At 52.4% G+C, this 26170-nt stretch overlaps 2 protein-coding genes across 4 annotated transcripts in view; one reads left to right on the top strand and one right to left on the bottom strand.

The window, feature by feature from the left end:
* The window catches only part of RNF115 (ring finger protein 115), a 30884-nt gene extending 19025 nt beyond the window's left edge, over nt 1-11859 (bottom strand). The window contains exon 1 of the mRNA XM_053278838.1: nt 11608-11859. Coding sequence (XP_053134813.1) covers nt 11608-11700 — 93 coding nt within the window. The 5' untranslated portion in view covers nt 11701-11859. The remainder of the gene's footprint in view (nt 1-11607) is intronic.
* A 17-nt stretch (nt 11860-11876) lies between these two features.
* POLR3C (RNA polymerase III subunit C) lies at nt 11877-25770 on the top strand. Of its 3 annotated transcripts, none has more exons than XM_053278732.1 (16): nt 11877-11966; nt 12191-12300; nt 13929-14105; nt 14836-15091; nt 15597-15782; nt 16537-16625; nt 16889-16993; nt 17949-18041; nt 19285-19365; nt 19488-19539; nt 20589-20649; nt 21605-21755; nt 22258-22359; nt 23418-23467; nt 24375-24524; nt 25496-25770. In XM_053278732.1, exons 2-16 carry the CDS (start codon nt 12247-12249, stop codon nt 25572-25574), a joined length of 1686 nt encoding a protein of 561 aa, XP_053134707.1. In that variant the 5' UTR covers nt 11877-11966; nt 12191-12246; the 3' UTR covers nt 25575-25770. The 3 variants fall into 3 exon arrangements, with proteins under 3 accessions (XP_053134707.1, XP_053134708.1, XP_053134709.1); XM_053278733.1 differs by having other exon boundaries at nt 12191-12291; XM_053278734.1 differs by lacking the exons at nt 11877-11966; nt 12191-12300 and adding an exon at nt 12682-13360.
* Nucleotides 25771-26170: the final 400 nt, after the last annotated feature.

Raw genomic sequence — 26170 nt, forward strand, 5'->3', positions numbered from 1 at the left:
ACCATTTTTGTATAGATTCCCTTTCTGACCGGTTGGAGAAAATGGGTTCTTGCCACAAGCTCCTGAAAAGCCGGGTTTAAGGCCAGGGAAGATCATTCAAAGTGACAGGCTCACAGGTACGCAGCGGTGGCCAGAAGGTTTCCATGGCTACAGGAGATGGTCTCACGAAACCCGGCACGCGCGTGATGCTTGCCGGATCTGGAGAACTGCACCGATTCTGCCCCAAACTAGCTGCCTGCAGCACCTCACGCCTGCTGGGCCAATCCATGGAGAAGCAAGCAAGACATCCGGTGCTCCTATCAAGCTGAAAAGTCCCATTGCTCAGGGATGAAGGAAGCAGACACGCTGGATTTCTAATCAGCGGCCCTTCCGGACTCTGGCGCTGCTCTAGAGCCCCCTTGATTCCGAGACAGGAATATAGGAAGCTGCTGCATACGGAGTCAGACCCTTGGTCCAGACAGCTCAGTACTGTCTGCACGGACTGGCAGCAGCTCTCTAAGATTACAGGCTTTCCCAAACTTACCCTGGAGAGGCTGCCAGGGACGGAGTCGGGACCCCCATGCCCCAAACATCGGAAGCTGCCTTATACCGAGTCAGACCAAGGTAGGCAACCTTGGCGCTCCAGCCGTAGTTGAACTATAGCTCCCATTATCCCTTGCCACTATTTACTGTGGCGGGGGATCATGGGAGTTGGAGTACCATATGTTGCATACTCCTGCACTATAGGAACACTAGCCTGAAGTGCTTGCCACATCATCATTATAATAATAATTATTATTATAATTATTATTATTATTCAGAATCTCAAGCCTGGATGCATACCTGTAGGAGGTCTAGAAGCAAAGAGAGCAGCCCAGAGTAGGCAAGGTTTGGCATCCCAGCGTTTGAACTCCCACAATGTATTCCAGAGTGCAAAAGGTTGAGTGCTGGACTAGGACCAGGAAGACCCGAGTGCAAATCCCCGTTCTGCCCTGAAACGCATTGGGTGACTCTGGGCCAAGCCCTTCTCTCTCTGCCTAGCCTACCTCACAGGGTTGTTGTGGGGATCAACATAACCACGTACACCGCTCTGGGCTTCTTAGGGGAAGAGTGGGATAAATGTGAAAAGAAGTATCTACCTGTCAGCTACATCAGGTGCATGAAGCACACAAAAGCGTATGCCGAAACAAGTGTTCGTCTTCCAGATGCCACAAGTCTCTCTGTTGCGGTCTCAACAGAAAATATTATTAATACTATCAGCTCCTGGGGTTACCCCGGTCCAATTTTTCAAAAGCCCACCACATCTGGGGACCCAACAAGAATCGCTCTCCTAAGAAAATGCCACTGTGTGCGAAATGGACAGCAGCCCTATAGGACAAATTTTTTTTTAAAAAAAATGCCACGGCTGTTTCTTACAGAACTCTGAAGACCCTGGATTTCGTTTGCTTAAAAAGCCGAATCTCAAAACTCCCCATGGCCTAGCTGTTCGGTGCATGATATAGAAAGATGGGGTTGTTCGGAGAATATCCGCACAATCCCCGTCAGGAAAGGCGTTATTATCCTGGTTCTTAAGGCCGCTTACAACATTCCAGACAATATCGTGACACAGGATGAATCACAGCAAAGAACCCAACAAAACACGAGTGGAGAAACAGGCCAGAACGGCCAAGTTCAACCAGCTCTGCCAAAGGCCAAGAGGGTTTTGGGTTTTTTTACCTGGTGCCAAGACATCATCCAAGAAGGCATGATTTCCCCAGGCAAGGGGCCAACGCTGAGAAGGCTCTGCCTCTGGCAGCTCCCCGGCTTGCTCGGAAGGGGGGATACCTGGCGACCCGTCTCCAGTAAAGCTAGCAGCCACAACCGCCCGTCAGCAATGGGTTCAAGTGTTTTCTGGCAAGGGAAGGAGCCGCCCGACGCCCTGTTGGGCGGTGCTGAAGCAGCAGGAAGTGCCCAAGGCTGAAGGCAACTCCATTGGCACACGGTGGAACGGCATGACCCAGGAGTGACTCACTGGGAAGATCTCCCATCCGGACACGGCTCTGGCAACCTCAGCCTCACTGACAGGTAATGCAGCATCACAGCAAGGTGTGCAATTCTCTAAGCGCTCTACCGCCAGCCAGCTCTCAAGGGGAACTCAACTGGGGGGCAGGCCCCAACTACGCAAATCAAAATAAATCCTTTGTTACGGCCAGAGGCCCATATCGTTACACCAACATACTATGCTCCACAGCGCATGCTCACAAGCGACAAGCTGCCATATACAGAGTCAGACCCTTGGTCTATCTCGTTCAGGATTGTCTTCACAGACTGGCAGCAGCTTCTCCAAAGTTGCAGGCAGGAGACTCTCTCAGCCCTATCTTGGAGATGCTGCCAGGGAGGGAACTTGGAACTGCAGATGCTCTTCTCAGAGCGGGCCCATCCCCTGAGGGGAAGATCTTACAGTAATGCTCACACATCAAGTCTCCCATTCAAATGCAAACCAGGGTGGACCCTGCTTAGCTAGGGGGACAAGTTATGCTTGCTGCCACAAGACCAGCTCTCCTCCCATCCACAGGTAGCTCTTGGTAAACTTTGCACACAGCAACACAAGGCTCTGCAACATTATGAATGGAACATAGCAAGCTGCCTTATACCGAGTCAGACCCTTGGCCCGTCTAGCTCAGTACTGTCTACCCAGACTGGCAGCAGCTTCTCCAAGGTTGCAGGCAGAAGTCTCTCCCAGCCCTATCTTGAAGATGCTGCCAGGGAGGGAACTTGGGACCCTCTGTATTCAAGCATGTACTAAAATGAATGACAGGGAATGCCCACTGAAAAGCCCTGCTAATAGAGCAAAGAACACCTTTTCAAAGGGGTGACTCTCTGTTTAGCAGGAGGAGAGCAACTGGCCCTATCCAGCCCCAGCACAGCATCCCTTCAGTGGCTGTTGCTGAAGTCTATCTCATGTTTCTTTTTAGATTGTGCCCCTTTGGGGATAGGGAGCCATTTAAATTAAAATAAAATAAATCTATGCAAACTGCTCTGGGAACTTTTGTTGAAAAACAATATATAAATATCCTTGCCTGCCTATCATACAGCACTGATTATTTAACACTTGGACAGCTAATATATTATGCTGTGATTGGTTATATTTTAATTCACACAGGACAATGATGTGTTTGTATTTTGAAAGTTTTAGCATAAAATTTATAATATTTTACACACTGTTTTTATAGTTACCTCTGAAGAAGCATGAACGGATTTCTTTATTACGGCCAGCAGAAACGAAAATTAACACAATGGATAGCAACTAATAATTCAGACTGAAATAGAACCATTGTCCATCGAAGAGTGCAATTTAGACGCTAAGAAACAGAACTTAGCAACGTTGTAAGTAACCTGAAACTTATGGCCTGCTAAGAGAAAAGATACATAAAAGTCATCAGGATGACCTGGAAGTTCCAATAAAAGAGGGGAAATGAGATTATATCGGATGTCGGAATAAAATCTGCAGTATAGAAGCACATGCGTTATTGATTCGATTTCTTCCACACCCCGAGGAAACAAACAGTGTTCAGTGGGGATTTTCGGGTATCTGCCCTCCAAGAGCGCTGAAGGGAGAGGATTAAATCTTATAAAAGCCTGACGATAATTAGAATATGTGAGTGTGAAAAGGTAAACTGCCCTGGCTCTCCCATCGGTCTCACCTGGGGTCCTGCAAAAAGTGGGTACCTGGCTCAAATTGAACGGAAGCTCCAAATCTAAGGGGAGTTGTGCAACTCATCCACCGGCCTTCTCCCTATCTAGCACACACTACAAGGCGGCCAGAGATCGGCCACAAGCAAGCATTTCGTGGACGACACATTTCCGCCAACTAGAGTGAAAATCAACACTCGGGATAAGTGGGGCCAGCCCCATAGGAATGCTGTCCAGTCTGTACCAATAACTGATCGCAGCAATCCAGAGGCTGGTCTCTACTCTACTCCTAGCCTCAGTTAGGAACACACTTAGGAGTTTTGAAGGGGGATCTCAGGAACCGAGATTGTACACTCTCAAGCGGCCCCAAGTTGGCGTATGGGCCCCATCGAGAAGTTGTGCCAATGACTTTGCCTAGAAAGGTTCAACAGCGAGAAGCAGGAAGGCGTCTCCTTGCGTGTGGAGGCACCTTACAATGGCCGCCGCACTGCTTAAAGCGTCTGCCGTAAAAGACCCACACCCCGAGAACAGGCAGCCTTCTGGGCGTCACAGGATCACCGGCCTGCCTCGCAGGGCTGCTCCTGCTCTGGAATTTCCCTTCTCAGGAAATACCTATTTTTAGCTTCTCGCGCCTGGGACGAAAGTGAAAGCAACGTGTTCTCGTAACCCACACCAATAATTCAAAGTCACCAGAACCTTTAGTCTCTCCTTAGCTGTAACCTGTGCTAGTGGACTGCACGTGCCTGGGGGCAGAGACCTAGCCGGTCCATCTCGCTCAGTTTTGTCTACCCAGACTGGCAGCGGCTTCTCCAAGGGCTGCAGGCAGGAGTCTCTCTCAGCCCTATCTGGAGACGCTGCCAGGGAGGTGCTCTTCCCAGAGTAGCCCCCTCCCCTGAGGGGAATATCTCCCAGTGCTCACATGCAGCCTCCCATCCAAATGTAAACCAGGGCAGACCCTGCTTAGCTAAGGGGAATTGTGGGAAACTCTCAAGGCAGGACTCATCTGCACTCGGTGAGCTCAAAACTTTCCAAAAAGCCTAAGCCCCTTGCAGGATCAGACCCAAGTCCTGCTAGCCCAGCACTCTCTGCAAGGATCAGTGGACACCAGATGGGCCGCTGGCCGGCTGGATTGCTCGCGGACCTCTGCCCATCCCTGGGCGGGGCCAGGATGGGACCACAGCTCAGTGGCTTGAGCGTGGCGATAATGAGGCAGCCACAGAACTGCTTCGTACTGCTGCCTGGTGGCAGGGTGTGTACGTGTGTAAAAGACACACACACACTGGACTTTCAGCTTCGGGTGCCAAGCCCCAAGGGAAATCCCTGCTGCCGAAGCCAAGAAGAATACAAAGCAGTCGCCACCCGCTCTCGGCTGAAAGAGAAACTGCGCGGCGGCGAGGGGTTTGCAGGCCCACATCAGCTGGAGTGTGGCCAGAACCTGAGGGGTCTACTCGTGAGTCAGAGGCTTGGGACTGGCCCAAAGTCACCCAGCTAGTCTCATGGCTGAATGGGGATTGGAACTCGGGTCTCCCCGGTCCTAGTTTCAGGGTCGGGTTGGTTCAAGCCTCCTCCTCCTTCAAGCTAGCACGGGACTGCACCGAGCTGGGACTTCAGCACTGGGAGCAGGAGAGTGAGGCAGCCAGTCACGCAAAAGTCAACGCAGGTTGCCAATGTCCCATCCCGGGCGTGACCACCACCCCTCCCGTGGGAATGTTCCAGGCAGCCCAAAGAGCGGCTGAAAAACACAGAACGCACAAGTGTGCTTCGAAATACGCCGAAAGCAAAACCGGACGGGCGGCTGGAGCTCTGCCCGAGTCCGAAGCAGAAGAGGAGATCTTGCCGAGAGAGCAAACTGGCCACATCTCCCCGGATTATACAACCCACATCACTTATATAAGCTGGCACACATCTGCTTCCGGGCATCATTTATTCATATTTATGGTCCGGAATACTGCAGGATAGCAAGGCTCCACTCACTAGGATTTATTTTATTTTATTTTTAAGTATTGGGATCCCACCCAGACTCTAAGGCCAGGGTTCTCAACCTCGGGTCCTCCAATGTTGGTGGGCTACAACTCCCAAGGGCCTCCCGCCATTGTGGCTGGGGAGGATGAGAACATTGGAAGCTGCCTTCTGCCGAGTCAGACCCTTGGTCCCTCGAGCTCAGTATCGTCTGCACAGACTGGCAGCGGCTTCTCCAAGGTTGCGGGCAGCAGTCTCACTCAGCCCGGTCTGAAGATGCCGTCAGGGAGGGAACTTGGAACCTCCTGCAGGCAAGTGCTCTTCCTAGAGCGGCCTCATCCCCTAAGTGGAATGAATCTCTTACAATGCTCACAGTCTCCCATTCAAATGCAAACCAGGACAGACCCTGCTTAGCAGAGAGGAGAAGTCATGCTTGCTACCACAAGACCAGCTCTCCTGTTCCACGCAGAGCAGAAACAGGGCTGCCTGGGACACAAAGGTTTTATTAAATAACTCTACCTGTGAATAGCCTAGTTTAGGAGTCATGGTTCCATTTCTAGGCCCCAAGGCTCCCCGGCGCCTGGGATGGGGTCCAACGGTCTCCAAACGCCATGTCACACTGGCGTGCAGCTGCTGAAATGCCACCAGACATCACCCAGGGACTTTCGAGTCTACTATTGCAGCAGTGCTGGAAACTTCAGGGTGTATGTGTGTGTTTTTTTAAAATTAAAGGAACACACACTCAGCTCTGCATCCAATGCCAGCTTCGAGAGCTGGCACGACACGAATGCAGAATCCGCTGGGCTCCGATTCGGGCCCCCAAGACAAAAAGGCCGTGATGCCATCCGGAACTCCTGACCTATGGAAAGCGTCGGGCCACGAGGGGTTCCCGGGCAACCTTGCGCGGAGACAAAGGGACAAGCGAAACCTGGCGCAGGGAAAGTGCCGAACTCAGCAGCTGAAAACGGAGCCAGGCGGCAGTCGGGACGGGGAGGAGGGCTTCGAGGGGTGGGAGGCAGAGCGCACATCGGTTCCAGAAGGCAAAGCAGCAGCCTCTCGGCGTGCAGGCAGAAAGGCCAGCCGGGAACGCTTTTCCGCGCCGGTGCCTTGTTTACAGATAAGAGCTCGGCGCAGACATCGGCGGCGGGAGCAGGACAGCCATGTCACGTCCGCTGGGCTTTGAAAGATATCCTTGAGCCTCACCTTGATGGGGCAGCATTGGCAGCGAGCCACAACCTCCCCAGCGCACTGGTCCCCTTGGCTAAGCAGGGCCCACCCTGGTTTGCATTGGGATGGGAGATGACATGTGTGAGCACCGGAAGAGATTCCCCTGAAGGGATGATGGGGCCACTCTGGGAAGAGCAGAAGGTCCCAAGTCCCCTCCCTGGCAGCATCTCCAGGTCAGACTGGGAGAGACTCCTGCCCACAACCTTGGAGAAGCCGCTGCCAGTCTGTGCGGACGGTACTGAGCTAGGTGGACCAGTGGTCTGACTCTATAGAAGGCAGCTTCCTAGGTTCCTAATTTTTAAAAAAATATATATTCTGAAACTAAAGGAAGCTTTTGCAGATCATCTTCCCTCTTCCCAGTTATCAGAAGCATTGCTGTCCTCATGTCACAATGGCATCTGCCTCAGAGGGACATAGGAAGCTGCCACATACTGAGTTAGACCCTTGGTCCATCTAGCTCAGGATTGTCTACCCAGACTGGCAGCGGCTTCTCCAAGGTTGCAGGCAGGAGTTTCTCTCTCAGCCCTATCTTGGAGATGCTGCCAGGGAGGGAACTTGGAACCAAGATGCTCTTCCCAGAGCGGCTCCATCCCCTAAGTGGGGGAATCCCTTCCACTGCTCACATTTCTAGTCTCCCTTTCATACGCAACCAGGGTGGAATCTGCTTAGCTTAAGGGGACAAGGCATGCTTGCTACCACAAGACCAGCTCTCCTCTCCTGGAATGGCAATGAAAACAAAACCTGGCAGGAATGTCCTCCAAAGATTACTCCACGTGGAGAGAGGACAATAATTTGTTCACTGTTACCCTGACCCTTTTCTCTGAGCAAAACAACAGCAATTTCACCCCATTCATTTGGAGATAAGGACCAGTGTTCCCTCCAACAGAGATTCCCAGATGTTGACAACTACACCTCCCAGCATCCCCAGCTGCAATGATCTTTGACTGGGGATTCTAGGAGTTGTAGTCCACAATATCTGGGAATCCCTGTTAGAGGGAACACTGATAGGGACAAAGAGGGGGTGAAAACACACAGAAAGCTGCTAGGACAACCACGCTATGACCCCTTTTCCATCTCTGGGGTAGGGGTAGACATTCCCCCAAATCACTATGAGGTCCGGCAAATATTTATACACTGCTTTTCAACCAAAGTGGTTTCCATAAATATAAATAAAGTTTCAATCAATCAATCAAAGTTTATTATGGTCTATGACCAGCACAACAAGGGGGGCGGGAGGAACGCAATACAATTAAAATATAAATAATTTTAAAAAACAAACAAACAAGTCAGCAGTCTAACCCATCAACAATATTATAACTGAAAGGTTAAAGAGCAGCGCTAGGACTGCTCTAGGGTGGTCTCCCGTCTCCAAAGGGCTCGCAATCGCAAAAAGCCCCTAAGATAGACACCAGCAACAGCCACTGGAAGGACGCAGTGCTGGGGCTGGAGAGTGTCAGTCGCTCTCCCCCCACTAAAAAGAAAGAGAATCAAGCATCGAAAGAGAATCGAAAAGTGGTCTATTAAAAAAAAAAAAAAGAGGCCTCTTTTGTTCAGTTACCAATGGCCAAAATGTGTGGGCCGGGCTCACAGACTAATTGGGATAGTTGGAATTTCCCCAAGTAACTTTGAAGCCATTTGTAATGGGATCAATCGGTAAACGCAAAAGGTTTCCACTCAAGAGACAGACATCATGAGGACCGCAGGGGAAAGTTCCAAACTTTTCAAACTCAGCATCCAATTGTGGTAGGCAGGAGTTCTCACACCTGGGTCTCCAGATGATGTCGGACGGCAACACCAACGGCCATGAGTGATGGGAGTGTTAGTCCAACATCTTCTGGGGACACAGGACCTCCACGGTAGGCCAGATGTATTCAGAAGCCGGCGGTGTTTAGAGATGAATCCAGAGCGTCTCCACTTCTGAGGCCCCTGTTAGCAAATACGTGGGCACCCAAGTTCCTGGGATTCTTCCAGCCCTGGGCACTGTGCCCATTTTGCAGATGGCACCACAGAGGTTGCACAACACTCACACCCCAGCCGGGGAAGACTGAGGGACCCCGCCAAACAGGCCACCAGCACAAGGAAGCTATTATTACGGCACTGGCCAATAAGCCCGTTGCTTACCCTTGGATTCCCCACCCCACAGTTAACAATCCATCCACAAAAAGGCTCCGACCGGTCAACGCCAGCACTCACGCAGAAAGAGCATTCTCCACGGCTCTCTAAACCCGAATGGTACAAGCAGCCAACATCTTTTAACAACCCACCCAGTGTTCCCTCTAAGGCGTGCACACATGCGCAGGCGCACACAGGTTTTTGGACGTCCGCTCCGTTCATTTTAGATCCCGCTCAGGTTGACTCAGGAAGGCCCCACTCTGAATAGACGCGCGTGCACACACTGCCTTGATACTGCTGCCCAGAACGAAACACAGCTTGGGGGGAAATGAGAACACGGAACCCACCAAGCATGTATCACAGCGCCTTGGATGCTTCACCATGCACCCAATTGTGCAAGCCAAGGAAACGGCAAAAAAGACCCACCAGACTCATCAAGGCCTGGCGGGTGGGTTGCAACTTATGCCAGACCTTTTAAAGGTGTGCCTGCAAAAGAGAGGTGTGGGCAGCCCCTTCAATGCCCACTCAGCCAGGATGAACCACTGCTTGGGATGACATCCAATTACTTCGGCACTCTCTGGCTGGAGTGAAGTGCTAATGGGAACTGAGCACCATCTCACAGACCCCCAAGCAAACCTCTCCTCACTATAGCCTTGGGGCATATCCAGTTACAACTGGGAGACTGGGGCTTTTTAGTTTCCAAGAGAGGTGGCCATGAGGAGGCACGATACAGACAGACAAAACTTTATGTATCGCTTTTCAACCCACGTTCCCAGAGTGGTTTATATAGATATAAACAAATAAATAAAATACAAATACTTTGAGGTCCTGTCCTCAAAGGGCACACAATCCAAAAAAGAAACAGAAGATAGACCCCAGCAACAGCCACTGGAGGGATGCTGTGCTGGGGATGGAGAGGGCCAGTTGCTCTCCCCTTGCTCCATAAAGAGAACCGCCACTTTTAAAAAGTGCTTCTTTGCTCAGTTAGTAGGATTCTTAGAGGTTCTTAAGAGTATGCATGTAGTAGAGAGCATGGGCAGGGAGAACTGTGTCAGACAGGGACCCTTTCCTTCTCCTTCCACTCTTTAGCCATACCTTCACCCTGGCAAAAATTAGTATTAAGATGATTGATATATTGCTTTTCAACAATAAAAATGTTCTCAAAGCAGTTTGCACAAGCATATGCATTGTGTGTGTTTGTATATATGTACACACACATATATACATATACATATATTTGGGGGGGGGCGAGGCTCAAATCCCTTTCTGTTTCCCAGGACATGTATTGCTTATACTCAAGGCCTAAAACCTTCTCCGCTCACCCCACACCTTGTCTAGGAGCCCAGCCTCCAGATGCACATTTCCCCCAAACCAGTGTTCCCTCTAACAAGCATCCCCAGATGTTGTGGACTACAACTCCCAGAATCCCCAGCTGCAAGGGCTTTTGCTTGGGGTTCTGGGAGTTGAAGTCCACAACATCTGGGAATCCCTGTTCAAGGGGACACTGTCTCAAAGCCTTGGGCTTCTCAAATGGCAATACTGTGTCTCTGCACCCCACAGATTGTAAGGAACACAGTCATTATTGAACACTCGCCCACTCCACTGGAGTGGAGAAAGGAGAAGAGGACCTCAGGGTCTGCTTGAGCCCCACAACCTCCTCCTTTCTCCACGCTCACATCAGGGGTTCTCAGTCCCCAGCTGTTGATGGACTACCACTCCCAAGGGCCTTCAGCCATTGTGGCTAGGGATGATGGGAGTTGTAGCCCACCAGAGTCGGGGGTCTCAAGTTTGAGCTGGCCTTATGGATTTGGGGCAGATGTGTGTTAGATCAGGACTGGTCAACGTTGGCCCTCCTGGAGATGTTGGCCTACAATTCCCATACTCCCTAGCTATTGGCCACTGGGGCTGGGGATTATGGAAGTTGTAGTCCAAGAACAGATGGGGGGACAAAACAGTTGAGCAGGCCTGTGTCAGGTGTTCAAATCCCCAAGCACTTCTCATCCCATATATTGGGAGTGGGTGGCAGGAGCCAGAAGCCCTTCTTTCCTGCACCTCCCCAACCACACAAGGGACGCTCACATTGAAGGCCTGGCAGCCTGCAGCCTGCTCCCAGAAGGCAGCCCAAGACAAGACCCAGGAGTCCTGCCTCTCCCCACCATGAATCAGGAGCCACAGGTGTGGACGGCAACCACCACTCCCATCATCCCCAGTCGCAGTGGCCTTTAACGGGGGATGATGGGGGTTGTAGTCAGCACCCTCTGGGATCACTGTCTGTTGCAAGCAACACTGCCCAGGAGTCCTGGCCCCCAGGCCTCTCCCGTGCCTCCCCCCCCCCCCACAATCCCCCCCTCCCTAGGCAAGAAAGGGACCCAGGCGTCCGAGCCCCCCTCTAGAGAGACCCAGGAGTCCTAGCCCCCAGCCCTCCCCCCACAATCCCCCCTCCTCCTCCACAGGAAAATAAGGGACCCAGGCGTCCGAGCCCTTCCCTGGAGGAGGACCCAGGCGTCCTGGCTCCCTCCTGCCCCCGGCCTCTGCCCCTCTCAGCCCCCCTCCTCCTCCTCCTCCTCCTCTTTGGTCGGGGGGGCTCCCCCCGCCCGCCCCCTCGCTGATCTCTGGGACTCGGCCTGGGCCTCCTCGCCGCCCCCCAGCCCTCCTCACCGGCAGCTTGGGGCTGACCTCCCCCTTGCAGCTGTGGCAGAAGAAGCGGTGCTGGGAGACGGTGGCCGCCGCTGCCGCCGAGGCCTCCGCCATCTTGTCACCCCTCCCCCGCCGTCTCCGCCGCCGGCCGCCGCTGCCGTCAGTCCTCCCAGCTGGGAAAGGCAGCGAGACTCCGCTGGAACGCCGGACGCCGCCGGCAGCCGAGGCGACGCTCTATCCACCCGACTTCCGCCTCCTCTCTTCCGTCCTTCTCCTCCTCCGCCGCCTCTCCCCTCCCCGTAAATGCAAACGCATAGAGTTAGGAAACATCCAGAGTCACCCTCCTCAGAGACCGGGTGTGTCTCCTGCTACCATACTGCGTGAGGCTTTTTATGGATCCTAATGAAAGTCCAGTACACCCCTCTTTCGATTTTGCATGACACTGTCCGAAGGGGAAAAACCCCTGGTTCATTTTGTTTCCATTTTTAAAGAGGCCATTTCTTCATTTTTCTGTAACCCCCTTTATTCCAGAGATGGGGGCGGGGGGACCTTACCTGCCGTCCAACTGCAGCTGGGCTAACTGTTTCCCCTCGTTCCATCCCAGCTCAGAGGAGGTCCAAAAGAGATGTCGAAAATCCTGGGAAATCCCGTCTTCAGACAATGGGGCTGTCAGTCTGGCTCTGGCTTACGTCTACAGCTGCCAAGGTAGCAAAGGCAAGAAGCGGGTCGGGGGTGCGGGCGATTTCGGGGGACGGGGGGCGGGGGGCGAGGAAGAAGCTGGGGTCGGTGGGTGGGAGCCCGGCCTGGGGTCTGGGATGATTGGGAGGAGGCAGCAGAATGGATTCCTGGCTGGCTGGCTGGGTCCCATTTTTGGCTGGGGTGCCTAGCAGTGAATTGTTGAGTCTAGTTATGGGGTGGGTGGGGGGTGGCATATAGGGCTGGGAGCCACCCAGGACAGAGGGCTGGGAGCCAGGACGCCTGGGTTCACCCTGATGGGAGGGGGAGGGAGGCCAGGACTCCTGGGTCCTCTGGGTGGAAGTGGAGGGGAAGTGGAAGAGAATTGTGTGCCAGGACGCCTGGGTCCCTCACTGGGGGTGGGGTGGGGGGGCGTGATCTGTTTCCCCTCATCATGGGCCGGGAGTGGATTGTGGAGTCCAATCATTTATTTAAAACATTTATATGCCGCCCAAAACGCAAGTCTCAATTAGTTAGTTTATTAGCATGAGCCTATTATTATTATTATTATTATTATTATTATTATTATTCTGCAACGATATCTATAACCATTGACAATAAAATTCTGGCATCCCAGGTCCTTGGGAAGGACTCGATGTCTGGATAAAACAAACCGGTCAATAACACCTGTCTGACTGTGTAAACAAGAAATAATAATAAATATTTTTCCTCTATTAAGTTGAGTAATTACATAGGCATAGTCTTTATTTCGGTCTTTGACTAGCATAACAGCAAAATGAACAAAAAGAAGGCAGTTAAGACAATCGACTCCTACAAAGTCATAAGGGGATCTCTATAAAAATTACCTAAAAACTTAGCAGGGGGAGTAGAAGAAGCTAAAAGTTAAGACTATGAACCTAAAACTATATGTAAAAATTAATCAGCACTGGCATCAGAATGATACTGAGTCTAAAGGGGGCCAGGCAGGAAGATGGTGTGCCGAATACAGAACGGTGTTAAATCTCATTCTGTATTGTATTCTATAGGATGTATGGGCAACCGCATATCCAACAAGTGGACACAGCATGCATACAATTGAGTAATTACACGCAACTAAACTGAATATGTATTTCTCCCATTTCCCTTGGCCTCCTCCACCTCTTTGCTGTGTCAACTTTCAGATTGCAAACTCCTTGGGGCAGAGACCAGTCTTCCGCTCGTCACGCCAGAAAGTGCGGTGTCTGTGCATTATTGGCATGATAAAAATTTAACTGCATACACTACCTGCATCATATTATCAGTATGCATGCACTATCTGCATACACAGTTCTTTACAAAAGGGGTTCCCAGGGTCCACAGTTGTTGTTGGACTACACAGCCCATCATCCCCAGCTAGAACGGCCAAAGTTGTTCAACAACATCTGGGGACCCATGTTGGAGAACCTCTGGCCTACAGGCAGAGAGCCTGGCCCTGTCCATCCTTGTCAGCGCAGGGAACACCTGTCAGCCCAGGTGATGGACTACAAAGCCCATCATCCACAGTAGCCAGTTTTGAATGCATGATGGGAGTTGTAGTCAAGCAACATCCAAGTTGGAGAACTGCTTGCCTAAGTTGTTCCTGGTGCTGGTGGCCAACTGGTTCATGCGGCTGCAATCTCCTCTTGCAGAAAACCCCGCTGGTTTCGTCTCACGCCAAGATGACCCAGGCCGAAATCAAGCTGTCTTCCCTCCTGCTTCGCGAACATTTTGGCGAGATTGTGGAGAAGATCGGCACGCACCTCATCCGCATGGGAGGCCAGCCGTTGCGGATGATCGCCCACCACACTGGGATGTCTCTCGATCAGGTATGCCGAGGGGATATTACATAGGAACCTAGGAAGCTGCCATAGACTGAGTCAGACCCTTGGTCTATCTTGCTCAGGATTGTCTTCACAGACTGGCAGTGGCTTCTCCAAGGTTGCAGGCAGGAATCTCTCTCGGCCCTCTCTTGGAGATGCTGCCAGGGAGGGAACTTGAAACCTAGATGCTCTTCCCAGAGCGGCTCCATCCCCTGAGGGGAATATCTTGCAGTGCTCACACATCAAGTCTCCCATTCAGATGCAACCAGCGCAGACCCTGCTTAGCTATGGGGACAAGTCATGCTTGCTACCAGCCTCCAGCTGTCAATCGTAAGAACATAAGAACCGCCCTGCTGGGTCAGGCCCAAGAAAGCCCACGTAGTCCAGCGTCCTGTTTCCCACCGTGGCCCACCAGATGCCTCTGGGAAGCCCACGGGCAAGAGATGAAGGCGTGCCCTCTCTCCTAGTGCTACTCCCCTGCAACTAGGATTCAGAGGCATCCGATGGGCATCAGGTATTACAGCAGATTTCCCAGCCTTGGGCCCCCAGGTGTTGTGGGACTACAACTCCCATCATCCCCTGCCACCATGGCCAAAGAATTGATCTTTCTCCTCCATGACAAATCCGGGGATGATGGGAGGCGTAGTCAGCAACATCTGGGGATCCCCGTGGTAGGGAACGTGGGGTGCGTGTGCAGCCGATGTCCACCCCTGCGCTCTGCCGTTCTCCCGCCCAGGTCCGGAAGGCCCTCTGTGTCCTGATCCAGCACAACATGGTGACCTACCAGCTGCACAAGCGAGGCCTGGTGGAGTACGAGGCCCAGTGCGGCCGCGTGCTGCGCATCCTCCGCTACCCGCGATACATCTACACGGCCAAGACCCTCTACAGCGACACGGGCGAGCTGATCGTGGAGGAGCTGCTCCTCAACGGCAAGATGACCATGAGCGCCGTGGTGAAGAAGGTGGCCGACCGGCTGACGGAAACCATGGAAGGTGAGCGGGCGATTCGATGCACACCGATTCACCCCGTTCGATGCGGGGCGATTCGATGCGGGGAAGCCGGAAGGAGGCCGGGACTCGGTGTTCCTCGTCACAGGCATGCCCGTTGGTTGCGGGCCTACAACTCCCATCGTCCCCAGCCAAAGTCCGTGGCAGCAGGGGATGATGGGAGTTGTAGGTCATAACGCCACATCGCCATTTATTTATTTATTTACATTTTCTGTCCCGCTCTTCCTCCCAGGAGCCCAGAGCGGAGTCCTACAGACTTAGGTTTCTCTTTCACAACAGCCCTGTGAAGCAGGTGAGGCTGAGAGAGAAGGGACTGGCCCAGAGTCACCCAGCAAGTCTTATGAGGCTGAATGGAGATTTGAACTCGGGTCTCCCCGGTCCTAGTCCTGCACTCTAACCACTGCACCACACTGGTGGTCCTAATATGACAAAGGGAGAAAAGTTTTCCCCTCTCTCTCTCTCTGCTTGAAGTATCATTTATTTTCCTCAGACGGCAAAACGATGGATTACAGCGAAGCCTCCGCCACGTTTGTGCGCCTGGCGGACACTCACTTCGTGCAGCGATGCCCGCTAGCCCCTGGCGGGGTGGAGCCTCCGGACACCCCGCCTCCTCCCGCGCCCACCTTGGAGTTTGACGAGAAGGACATGTATACAGTTCCGAAGCTGAATCTTATAGGTGGGGAGGCAGTTGGGATCTTCCTTGGGGTGTGCATCAGAGTTCCCTAGAACAGGGATTCCTAGGTGCTGTGGACTACAACTCCCAGCGTCCCCAGCTGCAGTGGCCTTTGACTGGGGGTGATGGGAGTTGTAGTCAGCAACATCTAGGAATCCCTGTTCCAGAGAACACGTGTGTGTGTGTGTGTGTTGTGTGTGCGTGCACGCGAAACCTTGAGCAACTGCACGTTAGGATAGACAGTTTATAGCTGTGTATACAGGAGGTCCCTCTTTAATTGTGGGGGTTCCATTCTCGCCCAGTAGCCCAGTGACAGAAACAGTGAATAAAGAAACCTTTCCCCTAAGGGAATCAAGGGGTTAGGAGGAGAGCTGGTCTCGTGGTAGCAAGCTCGGGCCTGCAAGCCCTGGGGTGGGTTAGATCCGAGCCTCTCGACTGGGGTGGCCAACCCAAGGGTCTCTAGCTGTCGTTGGACTGCAACTCCCATCATCCCCATGGGGCTGGGGGGGTGGGAGTTGTAGTCCGAAGACATCTGGGGAGGGCGGAAGTTGTAGTCCGAAGACACCTGGGGAGGGTGGGAGTTGTAGTCCGAAGACACCTGGGGAGGGCGGGAGTTGTAGTCCGAAGACACCTGGGGAGGGCGGGAGTTGTAGTCCGAAGACACCTGGGGAGGGCGGGAGTTGAAGTCCAGTGAGGCTCAAACCTGGGCTTAGGTGGTATCCCTGTTGCTTTCAAAAAGGCCTCCTTTTGCCAACAGGAAAGGGGAAAAGGCGGCATTCCGACAATGAGGAAGATGAAGGTGAACACTCAACGAAACGGCAGAAGCAAGACACAGAGAACAAGGAGGTAGCCAAGGCCCTTGAGCCGGGTGGGGTGTTCCCTCCCTGGATGAGCACCATTCATGCCGAGACAGAGGCTCTTCAGCCCTAGGACAAATGGGTTGGAAGGTTGTGGGAGAGAATTTGTGTCCTTAGAGGTGGCCATACTGCTGTTGCAGAATTGTGACGAGGGGACGGGTTTAGGGTTTAGAGGATGTCGTGGCCCTCCTTGGACACCAGAGCAGACACCGCTGGAGTACTCCCCTCCTTCTCCTTGTTGCTTCTCCTCAGGCTCCGCCCGACGATGGGATCTATTGGCAAGTCAACATGGACAGATTCCACCAGCACTTCCGAGATCAGGCCATTGTTAGCGCAGTGGCCAACAGAATGGACCAGGTGTGTTGAGTTTCTTCAGAGTTCTACTCCATCCCACCTTGGTGGCCTTCTTCCTCCTCTCTCTCTCTCAGCAGCTGTTCCGAGGGATGTGCACAAAATTCGGCCGAATTCGATGCGGAACCGTTGAACAGAGTGGGGATTCGTTCAGATCGTTTCGAATTCACCCAGATCTGAATCGATTTGAATGAATCGCCACTCTGCTCAGTGTTTCCAAATTGATTTGAATTCGGTTCAAATTGAACGACCCCACGCTGGCTCCCAAGCGGTGGTTCTCCAGCTGTTGCGGAACTACAACTCCCATCATCCCGAGCCACATGGGATGTGGGGGTGATGAGAGTTGTAGTCCAAGAACAGTTGGAAGGCCAATTTGCCCCCCCTTGCCTCTTTTCTGAATCAGTTTGGAAATGTCAAGCAAGCTTCTTTAATAATCAACATCCGTTCCCCAAGTATTGAATGTATAGCAAAATCCTCATTAATTCTTGGCTACCCCTTTGATCCCCCCAAACTAGTTGTTAATAAATAATAATAATAATAATAATTTTAAAAAAACAACTTGATTTGTTAGCTGCCCCATAACAAATTGTTCTCTGGACGGTTCACAACAGACGTTCTAGAGGTTCTAGTTGTTCTAGAGCAGGGCTGCTCAACTTTGGCCCTCCTGCAGATGTTGGCCTACAACTCCCATAACCCCTGGCTGTTGGCTGCTGTGGCCGGGAATGATCGGAGTTGTAGTCCAAAAAACAGCCTGTGGGAGCCAAAGAGGAGCAGGCCTGTTCTAGAGTTTCTCCTGTCCCGGATGTGGCAGTTTTCTAAATACATGGACTTTTAGTTTTAGTTTTTGGTCTGAGGAAGCATCCATTCACGCAAGCCCTGATTCTGAAATGGGGCAGCCTAGATGCAGGGTTACCTTCTCCGCAAGACCTAGACCTCCGTTTCCTTCTTCCCACTCCGACAGACCAGCAGTGAAATTGTGCGGACGATGCTGCGAATGAGTGAAGTCACAACCTCCTCCAGTGCACCGTTCACCCAGCCGCTCTCTTCCAACGAGGTGAGCATCGGCTCGGACCCCTCACGGTAGGCTGAACTGGGCAGTTGTCGGTGGCCCCAGTTGGGAGCTGCATCTGCTGCAACCAGAGATCCGTGCCGGGATCCAGAGAACCGACCAGTTCCGCGCAGCTAACCGGTTCCTTCTCGCCTTGCTGGCCAAGCAGATCACAGACCAGTGGCCCATTAAGGAACGCCTTTGCTGAACCTGTGCTGCAAGGTAGATCGCCACTGCGAGCAGCTGAGGTTTAGCAAAGCTATCCGGGTGAGCTGAGGTCTTGCAAAGCCGGCAAGAGAGCTGAGCTGCCTTTACAAAAGCGTATTGCGTTTTGAGATTGTAAACCCCTCCCTGGGCTGGCGCTTCAACCTTGCCAGCATCAGAGGGCAGGATTCAGAGAAGCCCTTCCACATGCAAGGGGCATGTGGGACATGCTAATCAAACACCAGCTTATATGTGTTGCCCTATGACAACAGCTATTGAAATGAGTTTCCAAAGGGGTGTGTGTGTGTGTGTGAAAATGTTACTCTTCAAAGAGAGAGTGTTAAAACATCTTCCTGGGCAAGTCTTGAGACCACTCAAAGTGGCTCTTAGCCACGTTCTCTGGAACAAGAGATTCCCAGATGTTGTTGACTACGACTCCCATAATTCCCAGACAAAAACCCATTGCAAGTGGAGATGCTGGGAGTTGTAGTCAACAACATCCTAGCATCCCGCTTAGGAACACAGGAAGCTGCCACATACTGCCTGCAGCCTTGGAGAAGTCGCTGCCAGTCTGTGTTGACAATCCTGAGCTCAATGGACCAAGGGTCTGACTCAGTAGATGGCAGCTTCCTATGTTCCTATAATATATCACTGACTGTAGCTGGGATAATATTCTGTATTGATGAACTTTATTTTAATTTAATTTAATTTATATACTGCCTGACTCCAAAGGCTCTAGATAGGGATTCTCAACGTTGGGTCCCCGGATGTTATTGGACTTCAACTCCCATAATCCCCAACCAAAGGCCACTGGGGCTGGGGATTATGGGAGTTGAAGTCCAATAACATCTGGAGACCCAACGCTGAGAATCCCTACTCTAGATGGTTCACAACCAATTTATGCAAGTTTTGTTCAAGGGTCCTGCACCGCGAAGACCCTTTGGCAGTTCACCCGCTCTCTGCTTCCGTTGGGCAGTCCTTGACACCAAAACAGCCACAGACATCCCTACCTCGGGGTTTTCAGCTTGGCTTTTCCTCCCACCAGATCTTCCGGTCCCTTCCGGCTGGCTACAACATCTCCAAGCAGATCCTCGATCAGTATCTCACTCTGTTAGCAGACGATCCAGTAAGATGACCCAGCGCTTTACGGCTTTACGTTGGGGGGTTTTCGAAAATGCCCGCGGACTGTCGCCTCCCGTTTTTGCTCCCTTTCTTCTGCCCAGACCTAACCCTTTCTTCTCCCCGTAGCTGGAGTTTGTCGGGAAATCGGGCGAAAGTGGAGGCGGCATGTATGTCATCAGTATCCTTTTTGCTGGACTCTGGTTGGTAGTTCATGTGAGCAAACGCAAAGAGCACTGAAGACCTTTTGAGCAGACGTCCTTTTCAGGGCCTTTCAGGACCTTAGGCAGCTGCCTTCTGCCGTGTCAGGCCGTTGGTCCATCTAGCTCTGTGTTGCCTACACTGGCCGGCAGCAGCTCCATGAGATTTCAGGCAGGGATCTTTCCCAGCTTTACCCGGAGATGCTGCCAGGGAGTGAACCGGGGACCTTCTGCGTGCAAGCAGGCAGAGGCTCTGCCCGTGAGCTATGGATGCTCCGGGTGAACATCTGCAGCTGCAGCTGCTTTCCGAGTCAAGCCATTGGTCCATCCAGCTCAGGACAGGCTACTCTGACCGGCTGCAGCCCCATCCCCTTCATTGTAAGGCCTGGGAGGCAATGATTACTTGGGCCTGTGTGTGAAGCCTTGGTCAGAGCTGAATATGGGAACGGGCTGGTCTTGTGGTAGGGAGCATGAAGTGTCCCCTTTGCTAAGCAGGGTCCACCCTGGTTTGCATTTGGATGGGAGATCCACATGTGTGAGCACTGTAAGGGATTCCCCTCAGGGGATGGAGCCACTCTGGGAAGAGCATCTGTAACAGGCTTGCATGCAGAAGGTCCCAAGTTCCCTCCCTGGCAGCATCTGCAAGACAGGGCTGAGAGAGAGACTCCTGCCTGCAACCTTGGGGAAGCTGCTGCCAGTCTGTGCAGACCATGCTGAGCTGGATGGACCGAGGGCCTGACTCGGTAGAAGGCAGCTTCCTACGTCCTAAGCGGCAGCTGCGTACCAGGCCAACAAGGCATTATCTCCCTTTTAGTTTACAAATGCTCCCTTACCTGGTCAGCTGAAGACAACTGAACTCGCCCCTGGCGACCAGACAGGCGACTTCCGATCAAGCCACTGCTGTGGCTGTCTGTGTGAACACAAGCGTAAAGGCACGTGGGGCATTTGTGTGGTGTCTGAATGAACAAGCCCTTGACGAGTGCTGAATTCCACCCTTCCTCTCAATATTCCTTAACCTTCCCTCAATCAGACCTTCATAAAGCTCTCGGATCTCTGGCTACCGCCACACTAGAATCCATCGTACAGGAAAGGTAAGGTCAACCCTATCTTGACAGTGCTCCATAGAACCTGACCCAGACCTTAAGGTCTTCTTTGGGATTCCTGCTCCAAGGGCCCCCCCAGAATGAGGCAAGGCGGGTGGCTTCTAGGGAGAGGGCCTTTTCGGTGGTGGCACCCCCTCTCTGGAATAACAGGCTCTCCGGTGAGGCTTGCCTGACACCATCACTTGGTTCTTTTAGATGCCAGGTGAAGACCTTTTTGTTCACTCAGGCCTTTTAAAAACTGTTTTTTAAATGTTGTGTGTGGTATTTTTTGTATGCTCTCTTTTGTGTTGTGATTTGTTGTGCGTGATGTGTTTTTACTGGTGGTTTTAAGTGTTGTGTTTTGAGCCAGGTAAGATTTTGCTACAGGGTCAAGTCCATCTTATATCCGTTTCCAAGCATCTCACATGTGCGTAATCTGCTGGAATTTGCAGCAGAATCAATTGGACAAAGCTGCTATCTCTATATAAAAGCTACTATCTCTATACAAGTGCGATGGCGATGGGTAAAGCACCTGCCTGGCACGCCCAAGGTCCCAGGTTCAATCCCTGGCAGGGGTTGGGAAAGACTCCTGAGCCAGAAACCTCATAGAGCTGCTGCCGGTCAGAGTTGGCAATACTGAACGAGATGGACCGACGGTCTGACTCATCAGAAAGCAGCTTCCTATGGCATATCCTAATTTTGTAGATCTTAATTTCTTGTGCGTACACATAATTGATTGGGGTGGTCTTCCTTGACCCAGAATACACCTTTCTGTAGGTATAACCACGCTGTATGCTTTGAAACATTGGTCCATGTGGACTAGAAACTTAAGATGGCAGCTGATGCTTTCTGGAAGTTAATGTGTGTTGTGAGGCCTATCACTATATGACATGATACATCAGCCAGGGAACTGGAATGTGTGAGTGGCAAAGTGTTTTGTCGTGTTCTTTTCCTCCCGGTGTAGATTTGGGTCCCGCTGTGCCCGGATCTTCCGTCTGCTTCTGCGGAAGAAGCATCTGGAACAGAAGCAAATCGAAGACTTCGCCATGATCCCTGCCAAGGAGGCAAAGGAGATGATGTATAAAATGCTGTCCACAAACGTCGTGTCACTGCAGGTATCGTCCTTGTCCCGTGCTAGTGGGCAAGATAAGCTGTGCAGAACCTGAGCAGTTCATAAAATAATAATAATAATAATGCTGGCCTACACTGCACAGTCGCTGTGAGGATCTCAACACTTCTTTAGCGTGTACAAAGAGCTATATAAATGTTTCTCTTCCTCTTACAATGTATTATTAAATTAATACTAATTAACAGTACTGAATAACCCCTGCTAACTGAGCAAAGAAGCAGCTTTTAACATGGGGGTTCTCTTACATGTAGCGGGGGGGGAGCGAATGACCCTCTCCGGCCCCAGCACACCATCTCTCCAGTGCTGCTGGTGTCTGCCTTCTCTTTCTTTTTAGACTGTGGGCCCTGGAGGGAGAGTTGACCCTGCCATTTCTTTTTCTGTGTAAACCACTTTGAGGAGTTTTTAAAACTGAAAAACAGTATATGAATAATTATAATTCGTGATAATAGTAATACTCAGCATTTTCTTTCTGACCCTCACCCACGCAGGAGATCCCCAAGACCCCTGACCACGCCCCTTCCCGGACGTTCTACCTGTATGCAGTCAACACTCCCACGTCGGCACGGATGCTTCTCCACCGCTGTTACAAGGTGCGTCTCTTGCAGTAGCGGGAAATGTATTGTGCCTTTTTGCTAAGCAGGGTTCCCCTTGGTTTGCATTTGGATGGGCGACTGCTGGTCTGCACTGTCTGCTGCCTTCCCTTTAGGTCAGGGGTGGGGAACCTTGGCCCTCCTGCAGATGTTGGCCTACAGTTCCCATAATCCCTAGCTATTGGCCTCTCTGGCTGGGGATTATGGGAGATGTCGTTCAAAAACAGCTGGAGGGCCAAGGTTCTCCACCCCTGCCTTAGGGGGTGGGGACGTAGCTCAGGGGCAGAGCAGGAGGTCCCGAGTTCAATGCCTGGCAGCATCTCCCAGATAGGGCTGAGAGAGACTCCTGCCTGCCGCCTTGGAGATGCCGCTGCCAGTCTGAGTAGACAGTACTGAACGAGACGGACCAAGGGCCTGACTCGGTAGAAGGCAGCTCCCTTTGTTTCTAGTAGCTCTGTGGGAGAAATCTGCCTTTACATGCAAAAGGTCCCAGGTTCTCATCACTCTCTGGAATCTGGAGATTTCAGAGAGGGAGGGAGGGAGGGAGGGAGGGAAAGAGGTGGGCGCGGGGTGGGGGGAGACCCCCTAAAAGCCTTGGAGAGCTGCTGCCAGTCAGTGCAGACACTACTAAGCGAGCTGGACCAAGGGTCTGACTTGGTAGAAGGCCGCTTCCTGTGTCCGAGGATGGGGCTGCAGCTTCTGCCCAGATTCGTTCTCTGAAATCTCCAGGTATTAATTAATTAATTATTATTATTATTATTATTATTATTATTAATTCAATTTCCATCTCGCCCTTCCAAAAATGGCTCCGGGTGGTAGAGGAAGAGAGGGGGACGGACCGGTTTCTCTCTCTGGAACCCTGGAGAAGCTGCTGCCAGTCTGGGCCGACAATCCCGAGCTCGATGGAGCCCAGGTTGGACTCAGCAGGCGGCAGCTTCCTGCACCTCCAGCCAAGCACTCCTGAGTCCTCTTCATAATCCCCGTGAGGCTGGCTTGCTCCTTCCGCCCCTCTCAGGCCGCTGAGAGCAACCAACGGCTTCCCTTCCTTTCCCTTCCAGAGCGCGGCCAACCTCATCGAAAGGCGGCTGCATGAAACCAAGGAGAACCGGTGAGGAGCCGGGAGTCTGGAGGAGGCGGGAGGGAGGGAGGGCAGGAGGCCGCCACCCGGGCTCTCCCTGGACACCCACCCCTTCCGGCCTGCCTTCTCCAGAGCGGCCCCCTCGCACGCAGGGCTGGCCGTGGGCTGTCGTGCAGCGGGTAGCCACTGGGCTGCTGTTCTGCCGGGAAAGCTCCCCGGGTGTTTAAAGGCAGCTGGAGTTCGGCAGGAAAGTGAGAGAAGACGGAGACTGTGGACTGATGTGGCCCAATCCACCGGCAAGGTCTCCTTCCCAGGCCCCACTGAAACGGACACGGCTCCTGTTGTTAGCAGTCCCCTGCTAAAAGAGCCAAGCAGCACCTTTTGAAAGTGGGGATTTTCTTGTGTTTAGGAGGAGGAGGAGAGCAACTGGCCCTATCCGTCCCCAGCCCAGCATCCCTCCAGTGGCTGTTGCTGGTGGCTGTCTTGTGTTTCTTTTTCAGATTGCCTTTTGGGGACAGGGAGCCATCTATATTTTATTTTATTTTATTTATATCTGTGTAAACCGCTTTGGGAACGTTGGTTGAAACATGCATGGGGAATTTTTCATGTGATTTCTTAGGATTCTCCTCCCGCCCCAGGAAATTTAGCCAGAACACTTCCGCAGGAAGTTTTCCCATTCCACATTTCCCAGAAAAACCTACCTTTCTGCACCAGCTTTCCCTGTGACGGGCATTCCCAGAGGTTGTTGACTACCACTCCCATCACCCCCACCACCAAAGGCCACTGCAGCAGGGGGCGATGGGAGTTGTAGTCAACTACCCGTGGGGATCCCTGTTCCAGGGAACACGCTTCGGCGTCCAGCCCTGGTTGCAGCAGCGGAGCGTGGCTGTTCACGTGGAAACCCCCCCCCCCCCGTGTGGCCTTTATCCCACCCCAGGCGCCTGCTGGAGAAATCCCAGAGGGTGGAAGCCATCCTTGCCTCGATGCAGGCCACGGGTGCGGAAGAGGCCCAGCTGCAGGAGATTGAGGAGATGATCACGGCCCCCGAACGCCAGCAGCTGGAGAGCCTCAAGCGCAACGTCAACAAGTGAGTGGGGCGGGCCGGAGGAGCAGGGCCCGCCGTTGCTATATTGGGGGGGGGGTTGGGGTGCCCCTGAGAGAGGCAGGCTTGATGAGAAGGGATAAAGGTGCTGAGGCACAGGTGCAGGAGAGGTGAGAAGGAAAGACCGCTGGCCTTGTGACAGCAAGCCTGAATTGTCCCCTTTGCTAAGCAGGGTCTGCCCTGGCTTGCATTTGAATGGGAGACTACATGTCTGTGAGCACTGCAAGTTATTCCCCTGAGGGGGATGGGGCCTCTCTGGGAAGAGCCCCTGCCTGCTTGCATGCAGAAGGTTCCCAGTTCCCTCCCTGGCTTCTCCAAGATCGGGCTGAGAGAGATTCCTGCCTGCCACCTTGGAGAAGCCGCTGCCAGTCTGTGCAGACAATGCTGAGCTAGAGGGGCCGACAGTCTGACTCGGCAGACAGCAGCTTCCTGTATTCCTATGTAGGTTCTAAGAGAGTATTTGCAGTGTTTCAAAGTACGTGTGTGAAGAATAACGAGTTGTTCTGTAAACCTGCTGATGGCAGAGCCGCTCTGGGAAGAGCATCTAGGCTCCAAGTTCCTTCCCTGGCAGCATCTCCAAGATAGGGCTGAGACTGAGGTTCCTGCCTGCAACCTGGGAGAAGCCACTGCCAGTCTGTGTTGACAATACTGAGCTAGATGGACCAAGGGTCTGGCTCAGTATATGGCAGCTTCCTATGTTCCAGGGGTTCTCAAACCGGGGTCCCCGGATGGTATTGGATCACAAATGCCCTCATCCATACCAGCCACTGTGGGTGATGGGATTTGTAGTCCGACACCATCTGGGGACCCAGGTTTGAGAACCCCTGACTTGCAGGCTAGCGAGAGGCACCCCGCTGAACCAATCAACTGGGTTGAGGTGGATTATTGGCCCCTATCCATGACTCCACCTCGTAACCCGAGCATCTGTGATACAGATTGTGTGTTTTCTCTCCAAGGATCGATGCCAGTGAAAACCAAGTGGATGAGACGGTCTTCATCTTGGAATCCTATATCAGCAGCACCGTGAAGCACTGAGCATCTCCCGGCCAGCTTCCAGATTCTCAGATCACTGTTGTGTGCATCTGCCTCTCTCTCCTCCTCCTCCTGAAAATGGACTCTGTCTCCCCATCCTGGGCGAAGCTGCTAGGCGGGCGAAGAAAACGCACCCAGCCACTTCCCCATCGCTCTGTATCGTTAGGCGCAAAGAGAAATAAATCTTTTATCAACATTATTCTGCACCCTTGGGATTCTTTTCCCTCTTTGTTGTTCTGGGGCAAAGAGGACTCCAAAGAGACTGTAAATGTATTTTATCAATCCAGTTGTTCATACATTTTAGAAAGCTAGGAGTTGCATTAAAGTCAACACCAACTATGAAGTAAAAAAAATCAACCCAACACCTTATTTCAGGGGTCCTCAAACTTGGATCCCTAGAGGATGCAGGACTACAATGCCCATCCTCCCCAGCCACCATGCCTGGAAGCCATTGTGGCAGGGATCATGGGAGTTGTAGTCCAGCAGCCTCTGGGGGTCCCAAGTTGGAGAACCCCCTGCCTTATTTGCTATTCAGCTTTTTACAAGGAGTAAAAGAACAAAGGAGGCACTGGGGTACATATGACCCCACACAGTGTTAA

This window comes from Hemicordylus capensis, chromosome 14 (genome assembly GCF_027244095.1).
Source record: "Hemicordylus capensis ecotype Gifberg chromosome 14, rHemCap1.1.pri, whole genome shotgun sequence".
NCBI classification, from domain to species: domain Eukaryota; kingdom Metazoa; phylum Chordata; class Lepidosauria; order Squamata; family Cordylidae; genus Hemicordylus; species Hemicordylus capensis.

Excerpts from the sequence above, each read along its gene's own strand:
- POLR3C (XM_053278732.1), top strand. The coding sequence starts at position 12,247 with ATGGGGCTGTCAGTCTGGCTCTGGCTTACGTCTACAGCTGCCAAGGTA. Across the intron at positions 15,092-15,596 it reads GCTGACGGAAACCATGGAAG|ACGGCAAAACGATGGATTAC; the intron begins GTGAGCGGGCGA and ends TATTTTCCTCAG. Across the intron at positions 15,783-16,536 it reads TCCGAAGCTGAATCTTATAG|GAAAGGGGAAAAGGCGGCAT; the intron begins GTGGGGAGGCAG and ends TTTTGCCAACAG.